The sequence below is a fragment of the Magallana gigas genome, chromosome 5 (assembly GCF_963853765.1).
Source record: "Magallana gigas chromosome 5, xbMagGiga1.1, whole genome shotgun sequence".
Taxonomy (NCBI): Eukaryota; Metazoa; Mollusca; class Bivalvia; order Ostreida; family Ostreidae; genus Magallana; species Magallana gigas.
Genome location: NC_088857.1, coordinates 14,159,063 through 14,175,378, shown reverse-complemented (window position 1 = coordinate 14,175,378; position 16,316 = coordinate 14,159,063). Strand labels below are relative to the sequence as shown.

The 16,316-nt window shown below is 35.6% G+C and overlaps 1 protein-coding gene across 4 annotated transcripts in view; it reads right to left on the bottom strand.

Annotated features, from left to right (window-relative positions):
• The window catches only part of LOC105322770 (zinc finger protein GLI4), a 52,715-nt gene that overhangs the window by 7,007 nt on the left and 29,392 nt on the right, over window positions 1–16,316 (bottom strand). For 3 of the 4 annotated variants that reach the window (XM_011421652.4, XM_011421651.4, XM_066083951.1), the window contains exons 3-13: window positions 12,118–12,375; window positions 11,099–11,234; window positions 9,101–9,270; window positions 8,410–8,547; window positions 6,231–6,437; window positions 3,715–3,935; window positions 2,877–3,003; window positions 2,447–2,601; window positions 1,177–1,326; window positions 754–918; window positions 292–453 (exon numbers count right to left, since the gene is read on the bottom strand). In XM_011421652.4, the coding sequence (XP_011419954.3) occupies window positions 292–453; window positions 754–918; window positions 1,177–1,326; window positions 2,447–2,601; window positions 2,877–3,003; window positions 3,715–3,935; window positions 6,231–6,437; window positions 8,410–8,547; window positions 9,101–9,270; window positions 11,099–11,234; window positions 12,118–12,375 (1,889 nt within the window). The remainder of the gene's footprint in view (window positions 1–291; window positions 454–753; window positions 919–1,176; window positions 1,327–2,446; window positions 2,602–2,876; window positions 3,004–3,714; window positions 3,936–6,230; window positions 6,438–8,409; window positions 8,548–9,100; window positions 9,271–11,098; window positions 11,235–12,117; window positions 12,376–16,316) is intronic. The other variant, XM_011421654.4, reaches the window with a different exon arrangement.

The following is a 16,316-nucleotide window of genomic DNA, read 5'->3' as shown; positions in this document are numbered from 1 at the left end:
ATAAAGTACAGTTTGATTGGCATTTAAAAACTACTTTTTTACTGAACTATAAAATTTGCTTAATCTCAATACATGTATTTAACTTGCAGTAAAACGGTTTCCAGTTCACTTCACATTACATTAAATCTAAAAAAAAATATCATTTACATTATTGAAATTAATCTATTTGAGTGTTTTTTTCCTGAGCCAAAATGTCTGACTTATGCTAATGTCCAGTAAATGTGCTAACTTTTTCATTAGCTTGATCTTGAACCTATGGCTGTGTCAGTTACAACACAGACCCCTACTCACCTGGTCTCCTTCCTCTCTCCTCTCCTGTTTACACGTACCATCACCTTTATGTTTCTTGTTGGCATAAAACTCCGGACCATGGACGGTCTTCACGTGCTTCCTGAGGGAGCTGGGATCGGTGTAACGTTTCGTACAGCCCGGGGCCTTACACACATAGGGTTTCTACAATAGGAATATGTTATCAACATGTACATGTATGTAATGCATTAACAATTTTTGTTCAGGTTCAATAATCATTATTGGGGTTTTTTTCTACAACAATATTGTTCGTTTTCATATATAAAAGTTGAAACTCAAGAGAAAATTTATCATAATTTCTTGCATAATTTTTTTTTTTTAATTTTTTTTTTTCATGTCATTGCCTATAATACATCTTCAAAAAAATACATAAAACTGTGTTTATCTGCAAAATATATTTTTTGTCTACATATCTCAAAATGGAAAGTATTCAAAAGGTCTCACAGCATTAGAATGCGTTCTGTTTTGATGCTTGGCCCTGTCAGAGGCATTGCTGAAGGCTTTCGTACAGCCAGGAAACTCGCACATGTACGGCTTCTCTCCCGTGTGAGATCTGAGATGAGTCTTTAAATTCTCCAGCCGAGAGTACGCCTTTGAGCAGCCTTCAAACTAATAAAAACACAGAGTTGCAATTTTAATATAATTTCTACTTAAATGGTGTGAGATGCTTTATTAGGCATTTTTATTAAATTCTTAAATACGTTGAGGTATTGTACATGACAGGTTACGTCAATACTCCTCAAATTAAACACACATTATAGAGAAACATATTTCATATATTACTGAAGGCCTAGGTTCAAACATCAACACTTATTCTATTTTATCATTTTTCTGGAGGGGGGTGAGGGTTATAAAAATACAACATACTGTGCACTTGTGAGGTTTCTCCCCTGTGTGGCGCCTCATGTGCACCACCAACATGTATTGAGCCTTGAACGGTTTCTCCTCCCGACTGCATTCCTTCCAGCGACAGATGAACATCTTCTTGTTGGCTTGTATGTGATCAATATTTATATGCTACAATGAAAAACAAGCATTCTGAGAGTATTGCATAAGCAATACACGTCCCCTAGATTTTTATGTGTTAGTACATACAGCCACTTTTAAGCTTCCAAGCACACAACTACTTCAGAGCTATTGTAAACGAGATGTCATGCTTTAATCAGAGATAAAAGAACAGAGGAAATTAAAACTATATAGTTGATATAGAAATTAAATACAAAATAGGTAAAATAATACTCTTTATTTCATCTCCTGTAATTTCGCCAAGTCTATTCTGTATTCGCTGGTAAAAATTTGTGAAAACAATGCACTGTTATGCACAATATCATTTCTTACTGTCTTCTGTACCCCGAATCAAACCAAACAGTTAAACAGCCCAACCCAAAAACGAACCCGATTGCAATAATACAAAAAAAAAACCCTGCCGATTAAATTTACAACACAATGCTTGTCACTATTTTACAGAATTTATTTGTTTGTTAGAAATGATAAAAGGAATGGTACAAGTAACGCACGATATTATTACTGACTGCATACTGGCCTCGTTTAATCAATACACACCGAACCCGATAACGAACCCGAACATTAAAAAATTGGAATATAAAAAATTAATTTTCTCGAAAAAATGTCAACCAGACGCTACAAAAGTGTAAACTTGATCTGATATGACATTTTGAAGCTATTCAGCAAGTTTCATATTATTCCTCAAATGCATAGAGAAAAAAAGTGTGGAAAACTGAAGTGGGACAGACAGACGGAGGGACGGACGGATGGACAGCCGGACGGACGGACAGATGGACGCAGAGGAAAGCTATAGTCCCCTCCGGTGAAACCGGTAGGGGACTAATAAATTCTATTCAGTGGAAAAATTAACTCCCAGAACAAACACTTGATGAATTAAACTTTGTACACAAACTATTCACAATACATGTATAAGAAACGCAAAATATACATGTATATGCATTTGGAAATACAGATACTTTAACATTCTAATGCTTTATAATGTCTACATTATTGCTCTCTGAGTTCTTTTTTCCCTAAAATTGCTGTATCTTTCATGCACCAGTTTCATTACAAATGAAAATCCTCTCATGTATAAAGGAGCAAAATACAATATTTAAAATAATAAATTTACCTTAACTAGGTCATCTTGAGTTGGAAACTCCAGGGAACAGTTTTCCCAGTGACAGTTGGTCTCCACAAAGTCTGGTTCTCCTTCCACCGGGATGTGTTTCCCCTGAGAGTCGATAGTTGGCTTCTCGTCATCATCATCCACACCTCGAAGGTCTCCTACAGCCAAAAAACAAATCAGAGTTATCTTTCTTTCCTCTTCAGAGTAACATATAAATCACTGTTTGCAAGTTCTTAATTCCACTGCTTTTCATCGAATTGTGAGAATATAATCAAGAGCAACAAACTTTTGCAATAATTTCATATAGACTATAACTGTTTGAAAAATAAAAGTGAGATTTTTTAACTTGCGAGGGTTGCTTGTTGCAATTTACGCAAATATTTATTCCTTTTTATAGTAATCCCTAAATGGGCACTCCTTGGAAGATACGTACGATGGGATCCGTGGTGGGATTCTGCCTCTTTCTTGATCTTTGACCTTTTGATCTCTATGGGATTGGGATCTACTGTACTACTGACCACACTACTGCCAGCTTCCTTTGTCGTTGTCGAAATCTGCGACTAAAGAGATAAAACCAAGACCTGGTATACTGTGGTTTCATCAATATTCAAGGGTATCAATTTTCGTGGATAAATTGAAAATCACAGTTTCAAGAATACGTAAATTCGTGGCCCAAGATCATATAAATACGAAATGTTAGTGGAGATTGCACTTCAATGAACATTAAATTTCATGGACCAGCCTAACAACGAAATCCACGAAAATTGGTATTCAACGAATGTTGGTGAAACCACAGTAGATGATCAAAGTGATTTGTGTTCATACAAAACTAATACAATCGTTACAGCAGTAAATTTACAACCATATTGAAACTTGAACTTCCTCAGTGCTATTGACAATGGCTTTTACTGATCTATTGTTTTCTGTATATAATCATTGTGGAATACCAGGTATATATATATAGGTCTATGTAATGCAACTGAATGGAGAAAACAATTAATCCCTCGTCAGCTACTCTACCAACTGATTAGCTCTCTAATGTGAACTGGTTACAGTTGTTTCCCTTTGAAATTTAGTTTAACTCAATGTGGGGTTTTTTTCTGCTGTTAATAGTAAGGAGGACATGTGTTCTAAAAAAAATCTCCAGTCATTTACCTACTGATGATCTCTGCTGTGTGATGGTTATAGTTGTTTCCCATTATGAATGTGTTTTGTTGGGTTTTGGGCTGTTAATATTGAGGACTACATGTATTCAATATTTGAGTACCCACCTGTGAGTGGTCCCCTTTCCCCGAGGGCTGCTGGGGAGGCAGTGAGGTCTGCGATGAGGGAGGTACCCCCATAGGCCCACCTTGGTGCATCCGATTACCAGGTGGCATCATTGACTGCTGCATCATGGGATGTATAAATGGTGAGCCCTGCATACTGCCAGCAGGGGGTCTGAAGTAAGGAAGCTGTGGTTGATGGGCAGGACTAACTGCCCCCAAAGACGCTGAAAATAATTTGGAAATAATTTTGATAAATTTGTGAATGCATGGAACCTATACACTGATATCGATTACAATAAGTCCTCTTCATTGTAAAAATTCTGTGATAATTTTAGGCTTTTGCAATGTTTACTGAATCACAAAGAGGATGTAAAATGTGTTTTAAAAAAAACACCCCGTAGATATCATGCACTCTTTGTTGTTCCGTTTTGTTTTTTTTTTTAAGTTAGAATGCCTGTAACTGCTAGAGATAACAGTACAGCAAACTCAACAAAGTTCTGTTTATCTTCCCCTCGAATCTTCAAACGGAGTACCATGGGAAGATGTTTATTTTTTTCTCTAGAACTTGCTTTTCCATTAGTCATCACTTAATTAGTAAAAACAAGAAGGCAATTAAAACAAAAGAAAATAGGCCTTCTCCACTGCAGAGTTGTTCTGTGAGTTGTCTTCGAGATTGCACCTGTATGTGTTCAATGCGAGTGAACTTTGATCGTTATACAAATACGAAAGCCCAAATTAGAAAAAGACAGTCAAATTGTTTAAGCCTGGTGGAACCCCACTTGAGATCAGATGTTGTTAAAATAACAAATCTGTAAACTCTAAGAAATTCCATCAGGTCCATTAGACATACAAAATGATTTCCAGCTCAACATCAAAGAAGATCTATCTCAGCTTAAAAAACTCCTACCAAATAAACAGTTCTTCGGTTGCCTGGTAATTATGTGATAGCACTATAAAATGGTGGAAACTATCTGATTATTCGATTACACTCATTTATTTATTCTGCAATTAAATGCTTGACATAATACATTCTACCACAGAGAAAAAAAGAACCCCAATGCATGTAACACCCCTTGTGGAGCCCTTTCTATTCAGTGCTGTAGGGGACCCCACTCTAGCAAATTCCAACCTCCCATTTAGAGAGCCATTATCCTTCAGACAAATACTAGAGGAGGAACTAGGTACAACTACTGTAGGTAGAAAACCTTGTGTGAAGAAGTTCAGAAAAACCAGGCACCCTTGAATTTGTGATGCAATTCATAAATCACTAGGGTGCCATATAGCAGACGCACCAAACGGCAAGTGGGGCCAAGCAAAGGAGAACCAGTCCACTCTTATATCTCTCAAGCAACATTTAGTAATCAACCATGAAAATTCAAAGCACAGTTATAACAGATAGTTAATAACTGCTTATGTTATGAAAACAAGAGCTCATGATAAAGTGGAAGAAAAACCCCCAGATCCAGACATGAAGATCAACTGTATCACATAAAACGATCAAGAACTCGCAGGTGCCACAGATTCTCTCCCAATATTACACTTTATAATTTGCACATTAAATAATCTGATCTTCCGCAGATAAAACCATATGTGTGGTTTCTAAGCTTGGGTGAGTCTGTGCATTATGTAAACAACTTTTTCCTGTACATTTAAAAGATGCATGCCACTCTTCAACAAATCTTTTAGCAGGATGTTGCCAAGAATTGGGGCTTTATGGCACAATACTCTCCATAGTTACAACAAGATGGTTATCCAGAGCTCTTAACTTTCCCCATCTTTCTTTTCTGTGGCAAATTCATTTATCATTAAGACGATAATTAATTCTGAAGGGTTTACCAATCAAAGACTCCACTCAGCAATCAACACTGTCAATTCAAATGACTTGCTCCCTTCATCCCGATTAAAAACCTATGAAGTATATCATTTTCTCGTTCTAACCCTAAAGACCCAGAAACTAGATCAGTCTGTGTTTTTTGTGCACTAAAAACTTCCATTACACAGGATAGAATTTCTTAAAAGTTCCTTTGGTGAAGACTTTTAGCTTGCCAGAGGCCAATGCATTTAATTCTTTTAGGACAGGAAGCTGGCTTTTGATTATTCAACAACCATTCACAGAATTGTCAGATTTTTAATGATCAAACTTTTCTACAAAAATATTGTAAAGGTTTTTTAAACACTTCTAAACCTTCAATCAAAACAGAAATGTATTATGATTACTGCATAAAAAAGTAGAACACTAGATGAAGAGGGTATTTCACAATTCAGTTTATTTTGAAAGACAAATCTTTGTATTGTTTTTTTAAGACCAATTAAAGCAATTTTCAAAGAATTTCAAGACTGTGAACCATTGTGCATTCATAATTATCATAAATTTGTCCTGAGATGTATACTTACTCTTAAATGTTATGTCATGATATTTTTGCCAATTATCAAAACTATATATCAAAAAAAAAATATTAAAAAAATCCCCTCTATCAATGACAAAATCTCCTGTGTATTGTATAACCTGACACACTCACCTGCAGACAAATGGCCATAGGAGCCACTGGCAGCGCTGGAGCTCCGGGAATTATGAGTACTCAGGTTGAAGGGAGGAAACTGTAGCGACCCCTCAGAGCTTCGAGTTAGACTCTGAATATCCAAGAAGTCCGAGATCGGTGAGTGGGACAGAGCTCGCTTCCTACTGCGGCCCACAATGCTAGGTCTGGGGCTCGTGAGACGCGAACCTACAATACATGTATAAAGTACATTAAAACTCTTTATATTGTGCTATCATTTTGTTTCAAAGCTTAGTACATACATTAATGATATGTGTCTAAATTTTGGGCTTTTGATTCATCAGTCATGGGTACAGTTAATTCAGTACCAAGTAGTTTCATTTGATTTTGAACAAACTCATACTGATGTTTTAATTCAAATACATGTACCATGTACTTTTATTCAATAAATTCATTCTCTGCATGCAAAAGTCTGAAGCTACAAGGTCTTAAAAAATCATAATGTGAAACAATACACCTCTGCTAGCAGGTTTAGTTGTTGGAAATTAATGACTTTAGCATAACGTTATGCTACTCTATCAGACATTTAGTTTTCACCGAGTCTGTGGTGAACACACTTTTCCCGGCGGGACAGACTGGTCGTGGTCTCATTCTATACATAGATCTAAGGCTGTAGTTTACCACCTTCCTGGTAATCAGCCCGTATAACTCTCTCCATAACTCTCTCCATAAACACGGTGATTTAAGGGACTGGTTATGTCTCCTAGACAAGCTACCTCTCCATGAGGACTGACTTGAGGTCAAACTGAAGGTTTTGTAGACATGATTGAGATTTGCACTATGTCTATACCAATATACACTGATGACCAAAACTGTTTTTTGCAATTTATCTTTTTTCTAGTCAAGAAATGACAAAAAGCATTGTATATATTCGGACTATACAAGAAAAGAGCCAAGAGGGCATCGTTAACTGATCATTGCAAAATATAAACTAACTCATCTTTACTTCAAAGCAATCTTCTTTATTTATGTTTAATAGAAAGATTTGATTAACTGTACATATATTGGTTATAAGAACAAAATTTAAAGAGAATCGTAGTTGTATTCTCATAAAGAATACATGTATTTCAAATTTGAACATATTAACTTACATGTACATATACTAAAATTTCATCTTCTTTCCCAACTTTTGAAAATAATCTGTAACTTTGTTTTATATTGATCTTGGGCAATTTCAAAATGATTATCAGAAAGTGTTTTTCTGCAAATTTAATGTTTCATGTAGGATTTCCCTATTTTTCCAAATGTGGATATCTTGAATTTAGAATTTTTGCCCAAAGAAAGATAAAGGAACAAATTATTGACCCCATCCCACATATCAAAAGTTTCACGCCTTATAAAATTCATATTCGTTGTCCTATCAGGGCCACATCCCTATATTGTAGTCATCACATCAAATAGAAGTGACCTGCCATTAGCACCATGCCAGTGAACAATGAAGATAATCTACATAGATATTTGACAAACGCTGGGGTCGCGGGACATGATGATCTGTCCAACGTTCCTTTATTTCTCTTCTACCAGGTAAAATACACACCTGGCTGTAACATAAATCAGGTTGGCCTTAGTTTCCACCCTTGGTTGACGGAGCATGTTGCCGAAGGTCTCTCAGTGCAGAGAGAGAGAGAGTCCTCCAGCCGTAAAAAATCATAAAGGCAATACCTTAATCGACATTGATGACATGGAGGTGTTTATATCAGTTTTTTGTGGCCACTTTTCCTTACCTGAAGTCTCAGGTGAATAGTATGTCCTTTCTTTCAGGCTATGTGACCGTATGATTTGATTGGGCTGATTTTTATGGCAGACTTTCTTTCTAGCAAAGCAAGCTGCCATCTTAGATAGCAGTAGTTTTGAAACCATAAATTTGTGAAATTTATTGTAAGCTTCTAACAATTTTTTTTTTACTTTCTTTTGCTCATGAGTTTTAGAACAGCTTCAGTGATTCAGCAGTTTTTTTTAGACTCAGCAAAGGTGAAAAACGGAAGTATGATAGAATTGGCTTGGAGGATTTCAGGGAAATTTGAAAGAGATTGGTTGGTAGGGGGATGGTTTTGATAGGAGCACTGGTATTTTTCTATACACATCCACATAAAAACACAGTCTTTTTCTGTTTTGGTTATAATATTAGGACCAAACTTACTTTCCAAAGATCCAGGGAGGGTTATACTTCCACTGCCTGGGGTGGGAGGAATGTCCCCAAACATGCTTCTCCCACTGTGTGAAACATGACTAGGGGAATAATCACCATAAAGGGACCCCGGGCCTCCTAATGGAAAACCTAAAACCAGAAAAAAAAGATACATAACTCCACAATCACAAGATTTATTGTGCAGCAATTAGGAGCAGCATTATGGGTTATATATGATATAATTATATTCCTGACTATATCAAGGTTCTAATAACTCAGATGGTACTTGTCTTTCTTGACTGATAAATGGCACACATGGACAATAAATATTGTACAATCTTATTTGAATTTATTCAGTTTGGAAAAATGGATGACAGATTCTAGAACAACTTCAGCGAATTTTTTATTTGGGACTTGATTTTATTAAGCCCAACTGGGAGTTTTTCACTATGAAGGGCGTTTACTCACGGGTTTCTTAGTACAATATTCTGACAAAACATTCAAATCTGTATCAGCAAAAGAAAATGATATTATTACTGAATTTCCCCTTTCAGGAAAAAAAATTCGCTTGAAAAATAAACCCAAGCCTTTTGTTGTTCTTGAGTTTAGTTTTTTGTCTTCTAACATGATCGCTCTGTCTTCAAGATCTCCCACAGTTCTGATACCCCGGGGAGATGTTTATCAGACTCTCTGTTTCAAGTACCTGGTAAGCTAGACGGACTGTATCGTCGCTGTGAGTGAGGACTCTGCTGGAAATAGTTCCTGTGAAGCTGCTCCCAGTGAATGCGGGCCGCTAGGTTGGTGACTGGTTCTCGTGATAAAGGGCTGCGTAAGCTGAGACCTGGAACATCCGACAGGGGACTGTGAGGAATGCTGGAATGGACAGACATACAGACACTGTAAAGACCACGCCCCCAAAAAGTCACAAACAAGGTCATACTTATATGATTCTGATACATATATTGACACCAAGAATCTTTTTCTCTCAAATTTACACCAAATATCTTTTTTCTTTATTAAATTTTACTGCGAATATCTTTTTATTTATCATTCTACCAGCCACTCACCCCCCCCCCCCCCCCCCAACCACACGCACACACACAAGGGAAAATCCCAGAGCATGTAGGTGATGTTCGTTTACAAGTTGAAGGTTGAGAAACATTGTTTTACAAAGTAAAATGCATTAAACAGGTAGACTAACTATGAAAACAACTTTAAAAGTTTCATATTAAAAGATAAGATCAGTGTTATTCAAGTGTTGTTACTACATTACACTGATTTGAATAGATTACTGATTACTGCAAGGCTATTTGTGCATCACTCTTTGGATAATTTTCCTTCCCCTTTAAATATAAATAAACAGATATTGAATGCCTGGATGTTGAATCCATACTTCTTGGAACTTTTAAAAGAATTGTTCAATGATTACCTGACAACCATGTTATAGTATGATATGACATGTATTAGGATATATATATAAACCTTGCTTTTCTTCTGTAAAGTCTTAGTGTCCATTGATATTTTTGAGAAATTTTGTATGAGTGAAAGATTCTTGAAGGGACTTAAAACAACAATCGAAAAATCAGTCAGGGATCTTGACAGCTTTTGGTACAATTGGCTAAGAATTACCATTACACTGTAAATATTGCTAAAATCATCATAACTGTAATCCACAAATCAACAATAACAATGATACAAAAACTCATACAAGACTAAATGGAATAATGGACATGTCAAATGACCAACTGTCCCTACCATAACCAACCAGATAAGTAAAATGTTATGAGCAATGAATTTCAAGTCACATGTTAAGCATTTACCAATGAAAATCACTTGTTCATCACTTTATAAAGACTCCATATTGCCCTCAAACAATCTACATTGTACATAGCCATTGGTTTTCAGTATATTTCCCCAAGAACACAAAGCTATTTAAGGAAACAGAGACGGCTGTTTCAGTTCATTCAACAAAAACTCAGCATGTCTTATGACAGGAGACACCAATGTACAAGTAAATCTACCGGCCATGTTGGAAGTCCAGGGTAAAGCTGGTGAATGACTTGAAATGACTGCATGGAGATGATCACGATATGGGGCCGACATAACAGTCCATTACTATCAAGGGCTTTATGGATGACTTTCATAGCCCTGCTAGTGTAATACAGCTGTATTTAGGTGTGTGAACTAATAATACAGAAAATGTCTGATACCATCTATGTCTGCCGTTTACTGCCAGTACACATTAAACTGGTCATTGCAGACTTGATTTTCACACTATCTCTGACCTTATTGCTATATAAAGCAACTTTGGTGCTTCCATGATTCCACAAACTAGTTCCAGTGAGGAAATATATGTTTCGGTCAGAAAGCCAAAGAGTTCTTAAAAACACCATGGACAATAACCATGATAATGGTACAAATTTTCTCTAGTACATGCATACGTACTAGCTTGCACCACTAAATTATTCCACACAAGATCTTAAAGTAAAAAAATATGTATTTCAATCTACCGTCTTAAAAAACTTCGAAAAATAGTCTTGTCTTTGGGTTTAATACAACTAACAGTGTATGACCCCTGTATGTATATATGTATTTCATAATGCATTAATGCAAAAAGAATAAAACTTTCTTTGTGCTGTTGATCAGAAGACCTTCAGCTAGAGACCCATTTTGTAAAACAGTGATCCTTCTCGACACTTACCCAGGGGGCATAGGTTGATGATATGGCCCAGGCTGAGGCCACTGATATCGCCCCTCCAGTGTGTGCGAGTTCAGTGGTATTGGGTTGTTGATGGGGTAAGGGATGTTGTAGTATCTATAGGGATTAATGTTGAAGCCTGTAAAAATGGAAAAAAAATCAATGCAACTTTACCTAATACTGCCATCCATAAAGTTTAATCCTAGATATCTCAAAAGTTGTGCATCTATTACTGAAACATGTAATGTAATACATGAACCGGTATAAAAAAGGTTGAATAACTTGTTCATTAAAGCTACAACAGATAATTACAGCCAACAGAAATGTTCTGTATGTCTTGTGAGCTTACAAAATTATTGTAAATAAATCTGATTTGGCAAATCAAGTACAGAGTGGGTTTACCATCTTCACTACCCAAGGTTTTTCGAACTCCAGGGAGCAGAGCAGACTGGAAACTATTGGCTATAGAAGATTTGGTTTACAGATATGAACAATGTACATGCACTTTCCGTTATCACTGCTCTATAAACTTACATGTAAGAGTGAAATCTGTTGAAAAGACATATCTTGAGCATTTTATGTAAATTTTGCTAAAACAATTTTCACGTTCCAGCAACAGGGCTATAAATGTCAAACAACCTCGCTTTTGATCGAAATCTCACTTTCTGGCCAATCCACTCTATTTAAATCTATCATCTCTCTGTTTTCTCATGTAGGATTTTGCTTCTGATGTGATAATGAACTTTTAAAAAAGAAATCTCCATTATGATTAAAATGCATACAATTTTCTGCACACCTTGTGTGGCATCAACTAACACAAATCCCCTGTTAACTCGATAAATCAATCGAGAGAAAGTAATCATTTATTTTAGAAAAGTTATCTCCCTTACATGAGGGAAAAAACCCTTAAGTTACCTCACCCCTCCCTTTTATTTTTTTTTCATTTTTGCTATATTGAAGAGAGACCAAGATCAAGAGAGAGTTTTTTTCAACTTCAAATGGCCCTGGCCAATCTGATTTACCATAGTAAGGAAGATTACCATAAGGATAATCCAGCAATCCATTTCTAGGGTCTAACAAGGGCTGGACACCATAGTAAGGACTCTGCTGATGGAGTCTGGGGTCTATTGGGGGAGGCAGTGGGGTGGGCCCCACCCCCCGGTCAACAGTCTCAACCTCCCGTGTTTGGTCCGATGTGGTTGGCTCCTCATCCACTCGCGGAAGATTGCTCGGCGGGCGGATGACGTTTGTCGGACGCCTGGTCTTTGAAGACGAGTCAGCTAAAATGAGAGGGGAAAAATCATAATATACAGCAATATATGTATCAACTCTGCATGCTGATATTTTTATATTAACATACACATGTCAAAACTGAAATAATGTTGTATAGAGGTTTTACTCTTTTTCTAAATTTAAATACAATATCACCAGCCATTGGCATTGAAAACTACTTTTTTTCATTCTAAATATTTAGAATGACTTTCCAGTAATATGCATACATATATCTTATTAAGGTGTCTTAAGAAATAATTAAGTGAGATTTGTTCGAAGTTTCAGAACCATTTCAATTTGAGAGGAATGATGAGAAAGAAAGAGAAGCACATGGAATGGCTTTGTTTAAATTTCCTAAAAACAAAAGTGCAAAACAGATGTTTTCAGTTAAAGTATAAGCTTGATAAAAAATAACAAAACAGCCTTAAAACTCCTTGAAAAAACAAACCTCAAAACTATATCGGTAACATGTTTGACATTTTGCTGGTATAAATACAGTCAAGTTTGATACTAAGACAAAATTTATAGCTGAAAAGTGCACGGTGTGGAACTGAATTTTTTCCTTTTTTCAAATTCTTCAAGTCAACTGACAAAACAGCTTCCCGCAAAGAGTTTATCAAGAGGGGTTTGATTAGACTCATTTGTGCTCACTTGCAAGCCAGGGAGGGGGAAAAAATCCAGGATGTTTTCTGATAAATAAACTCACACAGGCTAACACATGTGGAAGTTGAGGGATATTTCTCTGATTTGCTGTGTGTCTGCCTTCTGGATATATCAGTTCTACATTTATCTATGAGCATTTTTTGTTGCAAGCTCAGATTTTCTCTCTGTGATTGCATATTACTATACACTTATATATTCCTCTGAAAATCCCAAGAAGCGTTTTCTCTGGTAGTTTAAATAAAGATAAAATGAATCAGTATTAAATTGAAAACTTCTTTCTGAATTCCTTGTTATATAAATTGGTAAGTAAATTTTACAGTAATAAATAAATCACGTATTTGATGATGGTAAATCCCTAATTTCAAATAACTTTCACAAGACTGTGGGGGATCTGAGAGAGAGAGAGAGAGAGAGAGAGAGAGAGATTTAAAAAATTGATTTAGAAATATCAGTCCTGCAGCCAGAGTGATGAGAGTTGATGGTATCTGCAGATGTAAATTGAACTCTGGTGGTCCTAAAAATACTTGTGTTAATGAATAAGATAATACCAAAAATTTAAACAACCTAATAAGAACAGCATGATAACATTGTTTTCATATCTGAATTGGATTTTGAACATAGAACCATATGCATGGCAGTCATCTCTATAAAAGTAAAGAGGCAGTACCTGTAATGCAATATGATCTTTCAGTTTTAAGATTGATGAGAGTCAAACAATGATGGCTCAATTCTAACAACACTGGCCAAAAAGAAGCTTCTTTCACAGAAAGAGTGACAAATTAGGCATCGGAACTGTGGGGGGAGGGGCTGGGGGTGGGGGCGCTAAGCCCCCCCCCCCCCCCCACTTTTTTTTGTAAAGTTAGGCATAACCATAACCCTTTTTTTTGGGGGGGGGGGGGGATTCTCAAGATTTCTGATGAGTCTAAGCCCCCATCCCCCAACTCTCAATTTGCTCCTGAGGCCACTGAGTGGTATATAGGTATTGATATTATTTTGTTGTCAATTCTGGATTCAATTTCATAGAGCTTATATGTGTGATCTTACATGTGTTATCTTGTTAGAATAGTTGCTTGATTGGTTATAATGAAAAAATAGATGAAATCAATGAATATTGAGATAACTTGTAAAATCAAGTAGTAATGGAGGCAGTATAATGGGAATAAAATAATGCATACAAATTGTGCATTATTCAAAGGGAGACAATACTTCATGGGGAAGTAACTCATATAAAAGTTTTATTACTTAATAACCTTTCTTGCCTGAAGATTGTAAAAAAAAAACCACATAAAACTATTTCTTCCTTATTCATCATATTTGAACTGCAATATTACTAAAGTTCAGAAAAATATACTAATTTGAGGTTACACTAACACAATATTTTTAACTGGCAACAAGTGGCATACGTTGAAAGTGTAATTTAATATAGGTATATTATCAATTCTATATAAAAGAGAACATATAACCAGTATAATAGCTTTACAGATTACATACTTTAATATCATTTTAAAGTAATATATCTAACACATCACCAATGAGCAAATTTTTTTGCATGGAGACATTTCTCAAATCTCTGACATTAACAAGCTTACACCACCATGTAAAAGTCAGTAGGCTACTGGCATCAACATGCTAAATTTAGAATACATTACCTTTTTATATGCTGATTAATTTTTCATTTTTCTATTCATCATATTTTTTTAATTTAATTATCTTTAATTAATTTGAGAATACTTTATCTTTCTTTACTGGTTTTTCTCTCCTTTATTTAGCGGCCTACCAAAATTACACATAGAAAAGAAATAAATTGTTGAAAAATCTTTTTTTTTTAAATGTCTACCCATTATGAACTTTTCATGATCATTACAAGTGGTTTGAGATTATATACCCAACGTCCTCAGGGGGTGGGGTTTTCAAAGAAGCGAGGAGCTTCAAAACTGTGAACTGACATCACAGTCCATAATCCCTTGTATAATTGAGAAATCTGTACAAGGGATAGAGTTTCGAATGCAAACAACCATAGCTATGTGTTCGTGCCATCATGTAAAATATCGCTACTTCTTCAATAAATGTCTCAACAAAACCACTCTTTCTTTTACTACCTGTGAACAGTGTACTAAAGCCACCGCCATAAATTAGCGACATCTCTCGTATACCCTGCGGGTCCAATTACTTTCGGCCTGTTTCAAAATCATGGGCCAGAACGTTTACCGTCTTTCTATATAGGGCCGATCTCCTACCCATATAACTTTCAGAAATTTGAATGTTTCTCCTTATAGATCCAGTCTTTTTTTTCCCCCTCTTGAGCATCCCTTGCCCACAGAAGAGAATGTCACGCCCCAATTTTGCTACTGAGCACCCATTATACATGCATTAAATCTCAAGCACATCTCATCTTTTATGGGAGAAATTCATTTTTAAAGTCCTCTTTGCATGCCTTTGAAGGACTTTTATTGTGCTATTGTAAAGAATCTCCTCATTTAAAATTCATTATGTCTGGCCATCCATTTCCATAACTTTAATAATCGCAGACGAAAAAGCGAAATTTAGAGTCGTTTTTGTATCTTATTTTCAATGTTTGGACTTTATATGGTTGATGCATTTTATTACAGATACTCGATTTGCAACACCCCTTTGATACAATAATGCAGTAATACATAGGCTTTATATACATTCAATTGGAATTAATTTTCAAAGCAGCTAGTACATAACATTAAAAAGGAACACATTCGTTTACAATATATACACTAAAAACTTTTCTTAAACCACCACTTTTAGAAAAAAATAATAAGCCACACAGCAGAAAGTAATTTATAAAATATGCTAATGATCATTATTTTAAACATACAAACATTTTAAGTTGCGCATAATTTAGTGAAATGTAATGAGAGAGAATAAATTCTGTCTGAAAATTATGCCGTTTTATGCTATTTACATAGCTAGCTGACATACCTACAAAACACATTGATTCTTTAAAATTATTATGAGGAGTTTTCAATTATAATGAGAATGTTTTGGGACTGTTTTGATGCATGCTACTGGATATCATTTTTACCTTTTGGTTCCATTATTTAATCCTTAAATTCATAATTCAAGAAGGTTACACCTCTGGGTTTGTAATTAACTGGGTTTTTTAAAAATTGATGTTTATTTTCTTGCAGAATTGTTGTGTCTCGATCATACTGCACAATTGGTTAAAAATTCAGCGCTAATGATCTGTAAATCATTAGTTTATGAAACTGATTGAGGTTTTTACAATATCTCTATGAGATATTTTAAAAGTGTTTTT